This window comes from Melanerpes formicivorus, unplaced genomic scaffold (assembly GCF_026170545.1).
Source record: "Melanerpes formicivorus ecotype bairdi unplaced genomic scaffold, bMelFor1.0.p_v2 SCAF_14, whole genome shotgun sequence".
Taxonomy (NCBI): Eukaryota; Metazoa; Chordata; class Aves; order Piciformes; family Picidae; genus Melanerpes; species Melanerpes formicivorus.
The window spans coordinates 12,417,131-12,433,958 of record NW_027142366.1 but is presented as its reverse complement, the minus strand read 5'-3'; the positions used below and the strand labels follow the sequence as shown (position 1 = coordinate 12,433,958).

At 36.7% G+C, this 16,828-nt stretch overlaps 1 protein-coding gene across 2 annotated transcripts in view; it reads right to left on the bottom strand.

The window, feature by feature from the left end:
• Positions 1 to 283: 283 nt before the first annotated feature.
• The window catches only part of SNX29 (sorting nexin 29), a 99,001-nt gene continuing 82,456 nt past the window's right edge, over positions 284 to 16,828 (bottom strand). The window contains exons 21-22 of one of the 2 annotated variants that reach the window (XM_068147082.1): positions 6,123 to 6,159; positions 5,547 to 5,564 (exon numbers count right to left, since the gene is read on the bottom strand). In XM_068147082.1, coding sequence (XP_068003183.1) covers positions 6,141 to 6,159 — 19 coding nt within the window. In that variant the 3' untranslated portion in view covers positions 5,547 to 5,564; positions 6,123 to 6,140. Of the gene's footprint in view, positions 5,565 to 6,122; positions 6,160 to 16,828 lie in introns of both variants that reach the window. The other variant, XM_068147081.1, reaches the window with a different exon arrangement.

Below are 16,828 nucleotides of genomic sequence, written 5' to 3'. Positions count from 1 at the left end.
AATTTAGCTCATTGTATATGGGCAGAAACATGGGGGTAGAGGCATTTCCTGCTCTGCTCTAGCAATGAATAGAAGGCAAGGCAAGTTACCCTCCTAACTTCCCTTGGCAGTAGTATTACCTCTCACACAATGAAATAGTAAGACTTTAACAAATTAAAGTCTGATCTCTACATACATCATTCTAGAAACTCATTGGAAAAAAAAATACCATACATTACAGAAAAAAATCATGAAAACAGCTGAAAGCAAACAGGGTGTAATCATGCTCTATTTCATACAAGAAGAGATGTTACTTTTTTATTTTCTACTGGGTAAAGTAGCATATTTCAACCAGATTACAACAAAATTACCACAGGATATATATAAAAACAAAAACAAACCCAAGAAAGTATTTAGAAAATTTTTTATATATATATATATATACACATTTGCTTTAAAATTCTATAATGTAAACATTAGCATAACAAGTTAAAATAATATCACAAATGGCTGATTAATACTTACGTGAATACTGTACATATATAATACGCTTCAGAGTTAATACTTTAATACAGTTTAACAGGAACAACAAACACCTCCCTCCCCCAAGCAAAAGAGAAATCCAGCTTCTTCAGTTGTCAACAGGTTTGGTCCCACATACAAGATCTTCCACCAGGTTTACGTTTCTATCATTTATAGCATCTCGAGTACTCCGCTCAGGAAAAAAAACCAAAACCAAACACCGAAACCCACCAAACAGCTACCACAGTTTAACTTCTGTCACGGTAGGGACATAATTTCTGAAATCTCATTAAAGAAACTGATCTCCCACATGGCAGTGCAATAAATGTGTTTCAATGCAGTAACAAACTCTTATTTTCTTTTTTTTTAAGTAAAGATGTTTGCAGCAATTTATAGATCTGGAAAATTAATTCCTATCTAAACATTTCAGTGCTGTTTCCTAGTATAAATTCATGCTGTTATTAGCCCAAAACTAAGCAGTTATTATCAATTAGAAGTATGCTCTGATTATTTTTTGAATGACATTTCATAAATAATCTAAGTTTTCTACAACTGGACCATAAAAGCACAGTTAGTGCAGAGTAAGAAATAATTGAAATGTACAGTGTCAGACCACTGTGCAGAACAGGTGCTCTGTCTTCCATCCAAGATGTGAAATACAAAGTAGGTTAACTGATGTTTTTAAACATAGGCTACATTTCAGATATATAATTTCATATATTAAATTGATTCTTTCAATACATAATGCTATGAAACGACTCTAATGATTAAATAATAATCAAATTAGTATTCTGTGTGATGTAGGGTGCTGACTGAAATACCCTAACCTACAGAAATTGAAAGGGAATACTTCTTTACTTTCTTGAGTTGTTGAACCACTTTTCCAGAAGTGCTCAAGCTCCAATACAGATAAAGAAGTATTATTGTTGTTTCCAAGGAGAAAATTGTGTTCTGATGTTAAAAATATTTACTTTCATATATATTACAGATCCAATTAGACAAGCACAGTGCTATTACCAAGATTTGTAGAATTTGGTGAAAAAGTGTTTTTCTTTTAGTTCCACAGGTGTCTCAAAGTAATTCCAAGCAGGCTACTATATTACTATCCACAGGTATTTATTACCTGTGCTCAGAATTCCAAGATACTGCATGAAACAAGTTTTGAGGCGGGGGATGGGGATGACTGAAACTTGGAAATGGCACAAATCTTACTGCAGAACTAAGATTCCCTGTGTGCTTTGAAGCAAAAGGAACAACATCCAGATCGGAAAATACTAATCATTGATTCTGTTAATAAAATACCATAGTCCTACATCATTAATATGCCCTGAAAAACAGGATTATTAGTTCACTTGGGGCTCACTGACTCTCATTCATTATTAGCTTGCTGCTCTGAGCCAGTCAACCCCATTTTTTAGCAGGTTCTTACTAATTATTTCGACAGCTACCATGCAGATATTGTTCCAAATCAGAAAACATTACTTCACAAGAAAAAAATGCACCTCAGCAATAGCTCACAGTTTTGAGCCAGTGATCTTTAATATCATCATGCTCTTTCTCTAATCACCTGTATTAATCCAATCATGATAGTGTACAACTTGCAGTAGATTCTGTAAGATAGCATCATTTGATTACAACTATCACATCAACAATACCTTCCACAAAAAGACTGGCTTTGAAATCATTACTCTTCCTAAGAGCATGTGATTTAATGGACATATCAATTTAAGCCTTTATAACTAAGTCAATATCCTGCCTCACATAAACCTTGGGAATTTATCATTATTATTGAGAAACCTGATTTAATACAGAAGCCAAGTCAGTTCAATGTATTCTCTGTAATTAATGACAGAATCTCTAAAGAAATGGGATTCTGAAAACCATAGTCAATATGTAATGAATACTGATGGACAATCACATCTGCCAAAGATGGAAGAATCTTGCCCGTCCTGTGTTTTGTAGGAAATTGTCTTGCATTTGATTGGAGAATGGCACTAAAATAAAAGCAGTACCACTTACTTTCACAATTGATTTTGAATAGTCACTAAAGGTTCCAGATGAGCAGCCCTAAGAAACCTAGGATGTCTAAAGATAAAACAGAAATGGAAATTAATATTACAGAATCCTCTACACTGACTCACACTAGACTGTAGCCTGAGGTTTGCAGGAACAGCCCTAGGGACCAGTGTGTCCCAAGTTCTCCATTTTGTGTGACAGTGGTGTCCAAAGGAACCATCAACTCACTGTGCACTGGCCACTGACCCCATATGAAGGTTTAAGAGCTACCAGTCAGTAGCAAAGGAAATCAGATTTGTACAGATATTGTACCTACACGCATGGAAATTAGGTGACAGAAGAAACTGATCAAATCATTCAATTGATAGAATCATTGCTACACTTACAAGTATTTTATAAGAACAATATAACTATTTGGCATTTTTCATACCAGTTGGTCAACCTTCTTCAACAGCCTTTGCTGATTCCAGTAAATAAGCAGAAGTGGGGCTTGTGACAGATGCACACAGTTCTCTCAAAGACAGGGCATTTTAGAATGTCTTGAGGTGCATAAAAAATTGGCCATTCATATCACTAGGTGTTTACTTGGAATCATGCAAGTACCTCCCTGATCTTCAAAATAATCAGGTGTCTGAAGTGGTAAAGTTATCTTGAGAAGAAAGGCTTTACTTATTTTCTGAGATTCTAGAGAAACCACAGATAAGCTTTTAAATGGATTAGGAATGCACTCATTATGGTATCTTGTATCACAAAGTGAACATTGCTTGCATTGTTTGTAATCTTAGGAGCTGATACAGAATTCAGCTAAAGCTAACAACAATTTGTTGGTAGTAAACAAGTTTAGTGTTTTTATGTGATTTACATACATTAAAAATTGCCAAGATAGTCAGGAATGAAATAGTTTCAAGAGCCAAATGTAGATACAAAAAACTCCTAAGCAACTACAGTAAATAAGTTAAAATTTAGTCTGTGCTAAATGAGATTTCTTACCATTTCCAACTTTCTGATTAAGGAGCATTTTAATTTGTGAATTATTTCCAGAAAATGAATACAGCTTCACAGATACATCACAAAGGTTGCCACAGGGTGTTTTCTGTCCAATTTACCTGGAATTCAGTGTTAATAGATGCAAGTTAAATTTTTATCAACTAAACCTCCACTTTCTGAAATTAATTTCTGAAAAATTAATTTAGAATTGTTTCAAAGTGGGACCACCATTATAGCTACTTTTCAACAAACTAAGCTATCAGCAGTGTATCAGGCTGAGGAGTCCACAGAAGCATTAACTGACAAGCCCTCACTTCCCTTTTTCTTAAACAAACGTTCCACTGTAGTTCACACCATCAGTAAGACTGAATTCCATTTTGCTAGTCAGTGCAATCTTTAAGCTACATATTTCAATGGTATGAATCTGGCATTTGAGGCTTATACAGAAACAAGCCCTCTGATGCCAGTCTCTGTGGGTAACCCCTGCTCACTCCAGAAAAGTCACTGGAAATGAATGGACCACTTACCTGACTAAACAACACATGATGGTCACAGATTTGCAGAACAGAAGTTCCAGTTTCCTAGAACTTCAGTAAAGCACCAATGTAAAATAATCTGCTCCTAACCATCGGCTTGTTTCTTTCTGCAGGGTAATATTAGATTTCAACTGACGTGAGAATTTAATATAATGAATGGATAATAAAATTACAAGATACATCCATTTAAGTAACATTATCCAAAAAAAGTTTCTGAGAAGAAAGATGTTCTTACACAAAGGAAAACCAGAATACAATTGATAGAAAATGTGAATGTACGCTGCTTAAACTTAATGAAGAGAAGAAGATAGCTAACATATAATTAACTGCCTACGGCAGTGCAGCTAATGGGTATTGAACTGGATTCCAGTTAATCCATGTCAGGACTTCCACCACTTGTAATAATTCTTGTCATTTCTTTTAGTTGCTCTTACAGTAGTAGTAGAATTGCAAACTACTTTTCAATAAGAGGTGATGGGTAACAGGCACTTTCATTACAGGCAATTTTTAAGTATCACCGTGTGAAGAGTTTTACAAAATCAGAGGAGGAATTCCACCCTGCCCTTTTAATGATGGACTGTTCTGCAATATCAGCAACAAATTAATAACAAAACGTGACCCAAGACTTGAAAACACTACTTTGCACCATGCTAGTTTTGTGTATGCTTCTGGTGGTTTGTAGAAATCAATACTATTGCACGCAGCCTTAGCGCAAGACTGAAATGTCACTAAAAAGTTATTACATTCTCTGATTTTTAATAATCACTTCCCACAGATGAAAGCTATTAAGAATATCTAACTAGAAATGTACAAAAGTTTTTTTTCCCCACCTGTAATGTTTTCCCTTGTCATCTACTTTGTTGAGATTTTTAAAAACCTTTATGAGTGTCAGAGATTTACAGTTAAAAAGGCCCCAGTCCTCCTATTTACAAAAGCTAATAAATTAGTGAGGTTCTTTTAAGCACATCCTTCTGACGTATTAAGTAGTGATAACCTTAACTATTCTTCTAAGGAAAAAAAAAGTTGTCTTGACATGATACCCACACCTCTCTGAAACACAAAAATGTACATGTACAAACACAGAATTCATAGTAACAGAAAAAAACTTCAGATAACAAAGGAGACTATGTGCAATGCAGCTTTACAAAACAAAGAAAATGCCTCTCAGTTTGCTGAGCTCTCGTGAAGAGCCCTCGTATTCTTTTGAGAAAGTGATTACTGCCTTCCAAAGTCGTTAATCAGGATATGACCCTTAGTAATAAATGTCTCCTTTCAGGATTTAAGTTGATGCAGCTGTAGTCTCTTCAGGAGCTTATATTATAAATATAGGCTAGGAAGGAATCACAGAACAACTTAAAGAATGTGGTGCCAGTATTCACAATTCTGAAAGAGGGTCAAAGATCACCACTCTGAGGTTCCAGGTTTCGTGGCTCCCTTTGATGGCTGCGAGATAGTCTGGGGAAGCGTGTAGCCACTCTTGAGCGGTTGCTTTTGCTCACTGCTTCTCCAGAAGGTGGAATATCACTAGGAAGACAAGAAATACAAGACAGAAGTAGCTAGTTTATGTTATACATAAATTATTCTCTAATTATTCCAAACATGAAAAAAGCAGATGTTATGAGAGCCTGGCACATGACTGCAAAGTACAGCACACGTCTTCAGCGACACAGAACTGCATTCTTTCTACTGGTGTCTCAAGTGTGAATTACAAAATGGGCTCTTTCAAAAATGAGAAGTAGAACTTTTGATACTTTCTGGAAGATTGCAGATTACAGGATAAAGGCATATCTCTATGACTTGCAGTTCAGAAATGGTGGGCAAAGCATTTTGAAGTGATAAAAAATACAGGCAAAATAGACAAGAGCTTGGATGATGCTCTACTCTACTTAACAATCCTCTAATTATGGATGGATGTATCATTACATGATGAAGTACACCGGTAATACATCCCTGTTGGGAATTCTTCAATCTCTTCAGACCCACAACAGACTCTAACCTTACATGAATGAGCCTTTTGGAAAAGACTCCAAGAAGAAGTACATTAAGTTCAAAAACAAGCAGTAACAAAAAATTCCAGCTTACCTAGGTGGTATTCAGAGGCTATAGACTCCTCGGAACACTACAGTATAAAGGGATAGCATTGTACTCGTGCCATTCTTTTAGAGGACTCCACATGGTTTTTAATTATACTGCTTACACACAGATCAATAAATAAAACTAAATTCTGCATTTTGCAACTCAGCTAAGCAATATAAATACACAGGATAGAAAGCCAAGCTTATTTTTACCAGTTTTTAAAAACCCAACTTACATTACCTATCTTCAGATTGTGTTAACAAGTCCATAAGGGAGGAATTGCTCACCTACACTTATCAGATATATTTTAAGACAATGGCTAACTTTATGTTGTTCCTGTTTTCATGCAGAGTGACCTTCCTCACAGGTCAGCCAGCCCTGCAAAAGCCATAGGCACACTCAGGTTAGACTCCAGCATTTTGAGCAACCACATGGGAGAGATCTTAGCAAAGCAAAGGCCTTCCACAAGTTCTGGGACTGAGTGGAAAATGCACTTGCAGGAAGCAGAGCAATTGTTATGGCAGCTGCATCACTGGTAGCCATCAGCTTTTTTACCTAAAATGCACACCTTGGCCATTACTTTCTAAAATATATTTTTGTAATGTAGTATAGACAAAAAAATGTGTTCAGTTCAGATGCTAAATATCAACAAAATAAAATTAAGTAGTTTAATGACAATGTACTGTACATTTCTGCACAGGACAGTCTAACATGACCTTAGTTAAAATAATGAAGGATTCACCACAGTCCTACTATAGCATTTAGTTTTCCTAGGTAACTAGGAAGTCCTCCTCTTCTTTAATAACAAGATTAACAAGTCAGATCTTTAATTCCTTATTTTTCTTGCCACTAGAATAAAACCCCTAAAAATTAATTTAGCATACATTATTATTTCTTGGTAGCCAAGGGTAATTGGACTTCCAACTCTGGTCCTATGATTTCTAATTCTGAAACTCAGCAATGCTATCTAAGTTGCTGTAGAGAATTCTGATCATGTGAATCCAATTTCAGCTGTGCTCATTAGCATGCATTTCTTTTAGCAACATGAATATTATTACTCATTATTTTTACACTATTTATAAAATTGCAGCTAAGCAGTTGATACTCTAATGCTTGTAAAATACAGCATGGAACACTGGCTTCAGAGGGTTCAGATTTTGTCTTCAAATATGTATTTTTCAGAACATGTAAATACAAAAGCATCTAAATATCAAATAGACAATGGAATAAATGTTCACCCCACTGGGCTTTTCTCAATCTAAAATAGGATAATTTACCAGCATGATGGCCTCTGCTGATAGTACTTTAGCTTTATTAGACCGACAGACAACTACTTCAGGAATACGTGGTAGTTTACATGGCAGAAGAAAGCACAGTGTTATGTGCAATTACTGTAATTTGGTGATTGCTTTATTGAAAGTACATTTTAATACACAAGCTCCTCCTGCTGGCATTTCCACAAAATGACATTAGTGCCACCCCAGTGGGAAGTCACTTAATTCTCCCTCCTGGAGGAAAACTGCCACTCAAAGGAAAAAAAAGTGGGAAAGGTGCAAAATTAATTCCTCTAAAATGAAGAGATATGAATCAACATCATTCTGCCCTCACAGGCAAGGCTGAGGTAATTAGATCCTCTTATGATAATGACACAAACACCAATGTCTGTCAATGAAGGACAAAAGTTGCCAGCTATTCTGTTAATTTAAATGATATATATCAGATAAGCTGAACAGACAGAACTTGTCTTAAGTATCTTAATTTTTATAATGACAACTGAAATTCTAAGACAAATCATTATACTATGTAAGTTTATCTCAAGAATTAGCTCTTTGTGCATCCAGCATGGAAAAGAAAACTAGCGCTTAAATTGAATTTATCAACATCCTCGCAAACAGATGTCAGATAGCAAATAAAAAGCTTAGCATATTTGTTAAAACTCATACATTTAATATCCTAAGCCCCTTTCTATCCTCTCTTCTCCTGGTAAGAAAACTTACCATCTCTATTGTCTCTTTCAGCTCTCTCTTTTTAGTCTACAATTAAAATGCTGACTTTCAAATAACATCCAGAAAGTTTAACTATTAAATCTGGGACTAAAATTACCAACCACCTCCAAATGCATGGTAATCAAGTAGGAAGAAAAGATTCATCTTCCATGTCTTCTGGCTCCTTTTACTAGATTTAATAGTTTAGACCTGGCCTTGAGGTCAAGTCATACTTCAGAATATGTGGCACTAAACAAGACATCTATTGACAGTTTGACTGGCCAGATATTCCATGAACTCCTGGGCAGAGGCATGAAGACTTAAAAATTATTCTGTCAGTATTTCTGGCAAATGCATACAAAGATGAAATTGAGATACGTGGTCTGAATCTATTTTGGCCAATCTGTTTAGGATTGAGGAGGGCAGAATAAGCATACCTACACACAATGCTTGCAAATCCCCACATTTGTCTTACTCAGCAAAAACAGTTCCCAGGCCAGGTTTCTGGGACTGAGTTAGAGTTCATCTAGCTGATGGTTTTATTTAGATTAAAACACAAATTTAAAATATGTAAATCTAACACAGGAAGTAGCTATTCTAGGATAACTTTTACAGAACAACTACCCCAAGTCCCTGTGATAAGAACCTACTCTTTAAGTCCACATCTGTCTGAGTTACACCTGTTCAGCTTTAATAAAATATTCTTCATTCATCCTATTACCTTCTTAGCCACTCAAGTCTTAACAGGGTTTAATTTTCTAGGCTGAGTCTGGCAGGCAGCCAGTTGCTTGCAAGGCATTACCCTGTTCAGCAGTGGAATGTCCAAGTATTAAAAGATCAAGTTCTTTTCTACATTCTAGCTTTGTCCCATTTGGAAGAAAATAGCAACCTGCTGAGGCAATCAATTCCTTCTTCCCACCAGGTCATTGTTTAGCTTTTAAGCATTCCTGATTGATCTGCCCAGCATTTGTTTGGATACCAATTCAGTTCCATCGATTTTGTCCTGGTGTCAAGTTCTGCCTGAGGTGCATCTATAGAAAACAGCTTAAAATAACTGGTCTTTTAAATCAGCTTCTAGTTTATTCATACCTTTCGTTTCTTGCTGCGTATCAAAACGTAAACTGCATTTTGTGTGTTTTTCTTTACACACATATGAACTGCAGTATTCTCTTAGCTGATGTTGGGAACACTGACATGAAGATATTTATTTCCCATCTCATTGTCTACCCTTCAGAGTAGAATTAGAGAGAGAAAAATCGTTAGAAAATTGGAAATACTACCATGCCAGCCAGAGATCAGAGAGCTGAAGAAATAAGCACATCTTGGGAGTGTAGCAAAGCTCAGGATCAGGTACTTCATATATCGGTATCTCACATGTAAATGTATCTCTGGAGATATTCATTATTCTAGTTTTGCTGGAGTTGTATTAAACATAGTTCAAGAAGAATGGCATTAGCCAGCAGATAAATCTGAGGACACTTTTCTTGCCAGTTTCTTCAATTAATATTTTCGTCATGAGAATAATCTAATTTCTGGTTATAACCTCAACATTTCACATGGCAAACAAACTTCAGGCAGGCAGTTTCCTTAAAAAGTTGCCTATATAATACTGAGATCCTTATTAGACAAATGAGAACTAGTTCTGACTTGCTAATACAACATATCTCAGCACCTTCTGCCAATTACAATCAGCTAAAACACGTCTTTAGTGGCATTATTAAGAAAGACTCTGACTTCATCAAATCATTTTATATACTCTAGTAACACCTGCTTTGCAGTGGTCTGGGTAAAATCCTTGTTTCCAGTTGGCAAAGTGTAAAAATAATTGAAGCCACATTCCTGCCATCACTCCCAATTTTGTAGAAATGAAATATAATTATTAATGAGAAGTGGTAACCTCCACATAATAATATAAAAGACTGAGCTGGGATGTTTAAATAGTCAGCTATTAACAGAAGAGAGAGAAAGATATGGTAAGATAATCCCTCTCTTTGACACTGAAAATCCTGAAGACACTATTAAAGCAATGTTGTCAGCTTAAAATCTGAGTAATTGTTTCCTATCAAGGTCAGATCTGAATTGATCAAGAAATGACAAGCATTATTTCTAATATTCTATCCAACTGTTTCATTAATACACCGCTCCATATACATACTTCTGCAGCATAACACAGTATTCATAATGACGTATTCAATCTCTTCTTGCTGTGAAATAATTACACATAATCATGCTTCCATTTGTTATAATTTGGATGATCCTGACTTGAATATTCTCATGCTACAAAACAGTTTCCATACCAGCATGAAGATTTTCTCCACAAATTTCATCTGCATTGATATTTGAATTCTTCTGTAAACCATGACACTGTACATAATTCTGATGATCAGGTCTCTTTTTTATCCCTACTAACTTTACTTTGAAGTTAGCAGAACAAGATGGTTACTGTACTCAAAATGTTTATTAACCATTAAAAATATCCTGTAAAATGAATAATAGCTGTGATAGATTTTGGATGAGATACACTCATCAGGAAATGCTCAGAACCCTGTAAAAATACCTTCCATTAGTTTACATCTGAGCAACAATTACACCTGGAGTCTCATTCCTTGTATAGTGAAACCTGCACTTAGGCACTGTTACTTTCTGTCTCTGGTGGTGCCCCAGCTAGGGCAACATCATGCACAAATACACCGCGTACAACAAGTACTCACATGGATGACCCCTTCAGGACTAACTAGAAAGCCAGAAACCACCGACCACACATAAGAAAGCTCACCATAATACACAATTTCTTTGTAATTGATAGAAAATTGTATTTCAATTATTAGTTGAGAGGCAGTATCCACCCATTCTCATCTAGAAATCACCAACATTTTACTCTGCTGGTGGTTAGGTGAATTTGTCTAAGTAGTATGATCTACCACTTCTCAGTGATAGGTAATTTAATGAACAAATGATTTAGAAGTAGAACATGTTCCAAGGGTGTTTATATAATAATAAAATGTAGGATTTACTTTCAGGAGAACAGTGTTAGGTGAATACCTGGATTTTTTTTTCCTGCCAGTACTGTAATTATCATCTTTAAGGAAAGCAAAGACAGATCTAGGATACATTTTTGTTGAAAATGTTGAGGTAACTAAACCCAGAAGACATGCATCAGGATTCACAAAGCATCATATATGTGAAAATAAAAGGAGTAAAACTCTTGTTTGACAAGTAGCAATTTCAATGTGCTGAGACAGCAGTGCATTACAGTGACTAGCCAGGCACTTCCTCCTCCATATTCACAAGCTGTTTGCACGCAACAATGACATGGAATGGAGACAACCTTAATTACCAAATTAGCTTTTAAACAACCCATAATCAATAGGATTGGCAGTGGAATTAACAACAGAAAGCCTGTTCTCAGACACCAGCATACAGGAAGCCAGTGAAAGGAGTTATGTGTTCACATCTGTGGGCTACCCACCTCCAGCTTACACAGAACAAAACCTGCAAAAAGTCAACTACCTTTCATGCCAAGTGGCACACACAAAAAAAGAATTAAAAAAATTACCATCTCATCTAGTTTACCTCATTTCGTCAACATCACAGGGAAGAAAAATCTGAAATCCTAAAACATTTCTTCCTTCCTATTCATCCCTATAATTTACCAGATACTGAGCTCACCAACATACCTACACCAATTTATGTTAAACACCTGAATATTCCTGCCTTATGTCACCATGTCTGACTGTTAACCCTCAACATCACATAATTCAGCCACACAATTACCAGTCTCCTATTCTGGACACCTGCCACCCATGTTTCCAGTTGCTCTGGGAACAAACACCTGTTGGTGCTTTAGTTATGAGCTGTAGTAATGGCCCGGGTGTATCTAGTCAGCTGCCATTTCTCTGTTGCAAAGCTTTGTCCCCTCCAAGCTCCCTGACTCTTCTTTGCTCCAAATTCAGCCATGGAAGAATATTTGCCCACAAGCATTTATACTTCAACGTAGTTTAAATAGTCTCCATGGGAATGATGCAACTTAGCTGTCTGCTTTGAGTTTTACAAGTAAAAAACTACCTGCACAAATAATTACCATTACTAAAGAATAAAACTCTTCTTTTAAAATTACCGTAAATGTAAATGGAATGATAAAGAAAAGTTGTGAGCAAAACATGGTGTTTTGATCTTCCAAGCAAGTGCTTGAGTTTTAATTGCTCCATCAAGAGATATCAGCTGTTTCTCTCAAGTGTCTTCATTTCTTGTGAAGATTACAGCATGATATTAACATATGCCACAAGGCAGGAGAGAGCTGCCATGACTGTTCTCAGGGATGGATCCTGATTTGAATGGATGTCATGTTAACAGTAACAGCTATGAATGTGAAATGTAAAACCCACTCATAGAATCCTACAGAATCATAACTCTTTCCTGGAAAATATGTTGGCAATAATAAAAATGAAGATCAGTGCTTTATAGCAATCACTCTGGGGTTTGTGGTAGGGTTTGTTTTTTTTAATACTTCACTGCACTCTAACCATAACCTAGATCCCAACAGTGATCCATGAAGGAAAAACTCAAGAATACAGGCCTTAATCTCAGTTTGTGGGAGCCTGTAGATTGCTCTTAATCATAGAATCAATAAGGTTGGAAAAGATCACAGAGGCCTCGAGCACAAGCCCTAGGAGGAGAGGCTAAGGGAGCTGGAATTGTTTAGCCTGGAGAAGAGGCGGCTCAGGGGAGACCTTATTGCTGTCTACAACTGCCTGAAGGGAGGTTGTATATAGGTGGGGGTTGGTCTCTTCTCCCAGGCAACCAGCACCAGAACAAGAGGACACAGTCTCAAACTGCACCCAGGGAAGTTTAGGCTCAAGGTGAAGAGAAAGTTCTTCACAGAGAGAATTGTTAGCCATTGGAATGTGCTGCCCAGGAAGGTGGTGGAGTCACCATCCCTGGAGGTGTCCAAGAGGAGGCTGGGCATGGCACTTGGTGCCATGGTTTAGTAGTCATGAGGTCTTGGGTGACAGGTTAATGTTAACCTATTCTTTTTAGTTTCCCTAAGCTAAAACCAACTCACATAGAAAATAGTGCACCTGTTCCTGGAAACATAATCATAGAGAGTGAGCTGAGGCTTGGCATAGAGGAATTAAACACATACTCTCCAAATAAACAAAAGTAATCAAGATGGGAAAATATGTAAATAAAGTACAGAACTGAGTACTGTCAACAGAATAACAAGGGAAATGTTGACTTTGTTCTCAGTAATGAAGACAAGCACTAATGTTTACATTTAATCCAACACAGAAAGCAAAGCTAATCACAGAAGGTATGACACTGCCCAGTAAATGACTACGGGAGCCAGATTAGACAGAAACTAAACAACCATCAGGCCACCCAGCAAAAGGAAGATTACAGTAATTGGCAAACAAAATCACATTTTCTGTTTAGATAGATTTCAATTATTTTCTCTGTAAGAAAGAAAATAACAATAAAAAATATAGCCTCATGCTTTTTTTAATTACAACTCCAAATTAGGCAAACAGGGAGAAAAATTTGTTATTGATGCCAGCAGGAGTTAAATGCACAGTACACTGCCATGAGCTCCTGAAATCTGGGGTTAGTACTCCAGGTACCAGCAGATTCAGAATATTTACAATGTTTATTATCTTGGTACCCCTCTAATGCTAATGCAACTTTGCCAACGAGTTCAAAATACAAATAAATACAATTGGCAATAAGCTTGCCCTTGGAGAGAATACTAACAAAAAGCCAGTCCAGGACAACAGGGATCACCTGTAACTCTCACATCGCTGCCAGCCATTTAAGTGCAACTCCAGCATTAGAGTTGCACGCCTGGCAAATGGACAGTAGCAACTTGTGAGCTGCTGAATGTTCTCAGCTGCATAGAGAAGCTGGTAAATAGCTGCTGATACACAAAGGATCTGCTTCAGCAGAATTTTATCCCAGAAGTTATGGGATCACAAGAAAGGCACTTGTATCTTTTTCCTATTAATTCCCCATGAAGTTCCTTCTTTCATCATCTTTTAAAGGTTTGTGACTTGCAGCCACATGACGATTTTGGTGTGAGGAAGACTAGGCAACCCTGATAGAGGACATTTTATGGCTCTGAATAAATTTTTAACTAAATGATAACTGAAAAAGCTGCTGACCGACCCTCCCTGGTTCAGAGATAGATCAATGAAGCATCTGTAGTTAGAGGTCAATATAACACATGAATGTATACAGTACCAGAAGGTAGTAAGATGATGAGGCATTTTATCCTTGTCAGGGTAGTCCTGCTTTGCAAGCAGCAGGAGCAGTCTTAGGAGACACTCTATACAGTGTATGCCTACACCACCTCCTTGCCAGAAAGCAAAGGACTATGCTGATGTGATGTGAAGACTGTTTATGGCCTACATAGGTGCGCAGGTGATACATACAAACTTGACTGCACTAACAATGGCTGACAGCTAGACATGACAGTCTTTTAATCTTACACATAGAGCTACCCTGTGCTTAGAAAAAGCTGGCCACTGGATTTTGTTGCAGTCTTCAGGATTTACATGCATTTGACTCAGCTGTAGCACTAACAGTAAAAATATGATAAAATATTCTGTCTGCCTGACAATGCAAACCAGACCCGTTTTATTTCCCTTTGGTCACACCTAGCAATTCTCAATAGCTGGAGCTTTGGGATTTATCCCTTTTAATATGTAGGAGTTGTCTACTGAAAGATTTTTAAAGGAGCCAGACATTCAGAGCTGTTCAGTATGACTTACCCAGAAACTGTTTTAAGACTAATAAACAAACTCTCTTATAAATAAATAATTTATGAGTTCTTAAAGGTTAGGACAAAATTTCAGACACAACATTTCAGAATGAGTGGACACAGAATAGTAAGAGACAGACTCCTTGGCTCATTTTGCAGTTGTAAAATTAAGCAGGAGTTACACAATTTACAAGGTAGATTCCTAACTACAGGGAACTGCAGTCCCTGCAGACTCTCATGTTACTGGTTCTTCTTACTACATATCACAGGTTCTATGAAACTCTTCAGTGTAATTCTGTTACACCTTTAAATTCTTGAAAAGAAATTGTACTGCTGTTGGTATCATCACACTCTGGGGGACTGTGTAGTTCATATGAGAAGATGTGAAGAAAAATTACCCTGGTCTGCTCTTGGAGACAGTAACATCAGCCTTCTCAGTACAAATCTTTCCTGCAATTTGACTAAACTGCATTGTTTTAGCAAAAGTAAACTGAAGAAGACTGTTCCACTACAAAGAATCTCTGCTTCAGGAACTCTGCAGATATTCTGACTACATAATCACAGACAAGAACAGCCCAATGTTACCCCTAGACTGATGTTGTAAATACACAAATTACTTTGGTCACATTGTCCCTGGGTTAGTATTACACTGAATCACTAAGGGTTACAAGTGTGGAGAGGGTGCAATCTCTGCAGGTGAAGCGCAGCTGTGTGGTGAAGCTACCTGTATTATTTCCACATAGTTTAGGTCATTTTGCATTTCTGAACCAGCATTTGGCCCAATTTGAACCTACAGAGAATGTATTTGGAGACCTCTGAAACAGTTCAAAGCATATTCCTAAAAACCTAGCAGCAAACACTTTCTTTACTCACTGGTTAATGATGTGAAGTGATATGGCAGGTATATGCATACATATAATTAATTTTTGTTATTAATAGATGAATGCCCATAATTACAATGTTATTCTAAAATCCTTCAACTAACTGTTCATAGATTCTGCTATCACCACAGAAGTGCCAAACATATTAAAAATACACCACAAAAATAGCAGCTGAAATACAACAGAATTGAACGGACTATGTTTATAGCTGGCAGACTAACAAAAGCAAGGAACAAAGCTTCTGTAGGATGTTTTGAATTTCAGTGATGGCGTGTAGCTAATTCATGCTGTTTTCACATGAGAAATTGATGGCTGCTGAAATATTTTTTCAATACAAGTTCAAATGAGGGAAAGAAATAATCCACCTCCTTTTGAAAAACTGTGCAGTTAGGCATAAACAAACTTGTTATGGTCTGGATTAAAGCCAAGAGTGTGCACAAGTACAAAGATACCTCCCTTATGAAGATTATTTGCTGGCTATATTTGAATGGATGCATCCATTTATCCATTACCGACAGTGCTGCACAGAAAATGGTACAAATAAGCACTGGAAGACTGCAGTATAAGATAAGATGTAGAAACAGATTTTTCTAAACCACATTTTCATGAGCACTCCTTACTCTTTCCCATGCTAAACAAATAAAGCTTATATATCCATCCCTCAGCAAAGCCTCTTTTACTCCTCAAAATCTTTTCCATAGTGGAAAAGCAATTAAACTTATTTTATGGGTTTCTTCCCAGTGAACTAAGCATTACAGAACAGGTTTGCATCGCAATACTCCAAATCTAATGATTCCATTAAGAGAAAAATGTTGAAGTCATGTTGTTTCATTAGCAAATTATTATTTCTTTTAATCTTGCCATTTTTGTAATTATGGCAAATTTACATATGGGAGTCTATTTACACACACGTTCTCATTTAAGGAACAGTGTTTTTCAACACTTGCTCTCTCTTTTCTTTTTTTCCTCTCCTCCTAACAGATTTCTCGAGGGCAACTGAACTGAGACATTGACATTTCAGGAGATCTGCAGCAAACATCATAAACTCATGTTTGAGAGCTTAGCTTGCGTATTTCTGATAATGGATTACAT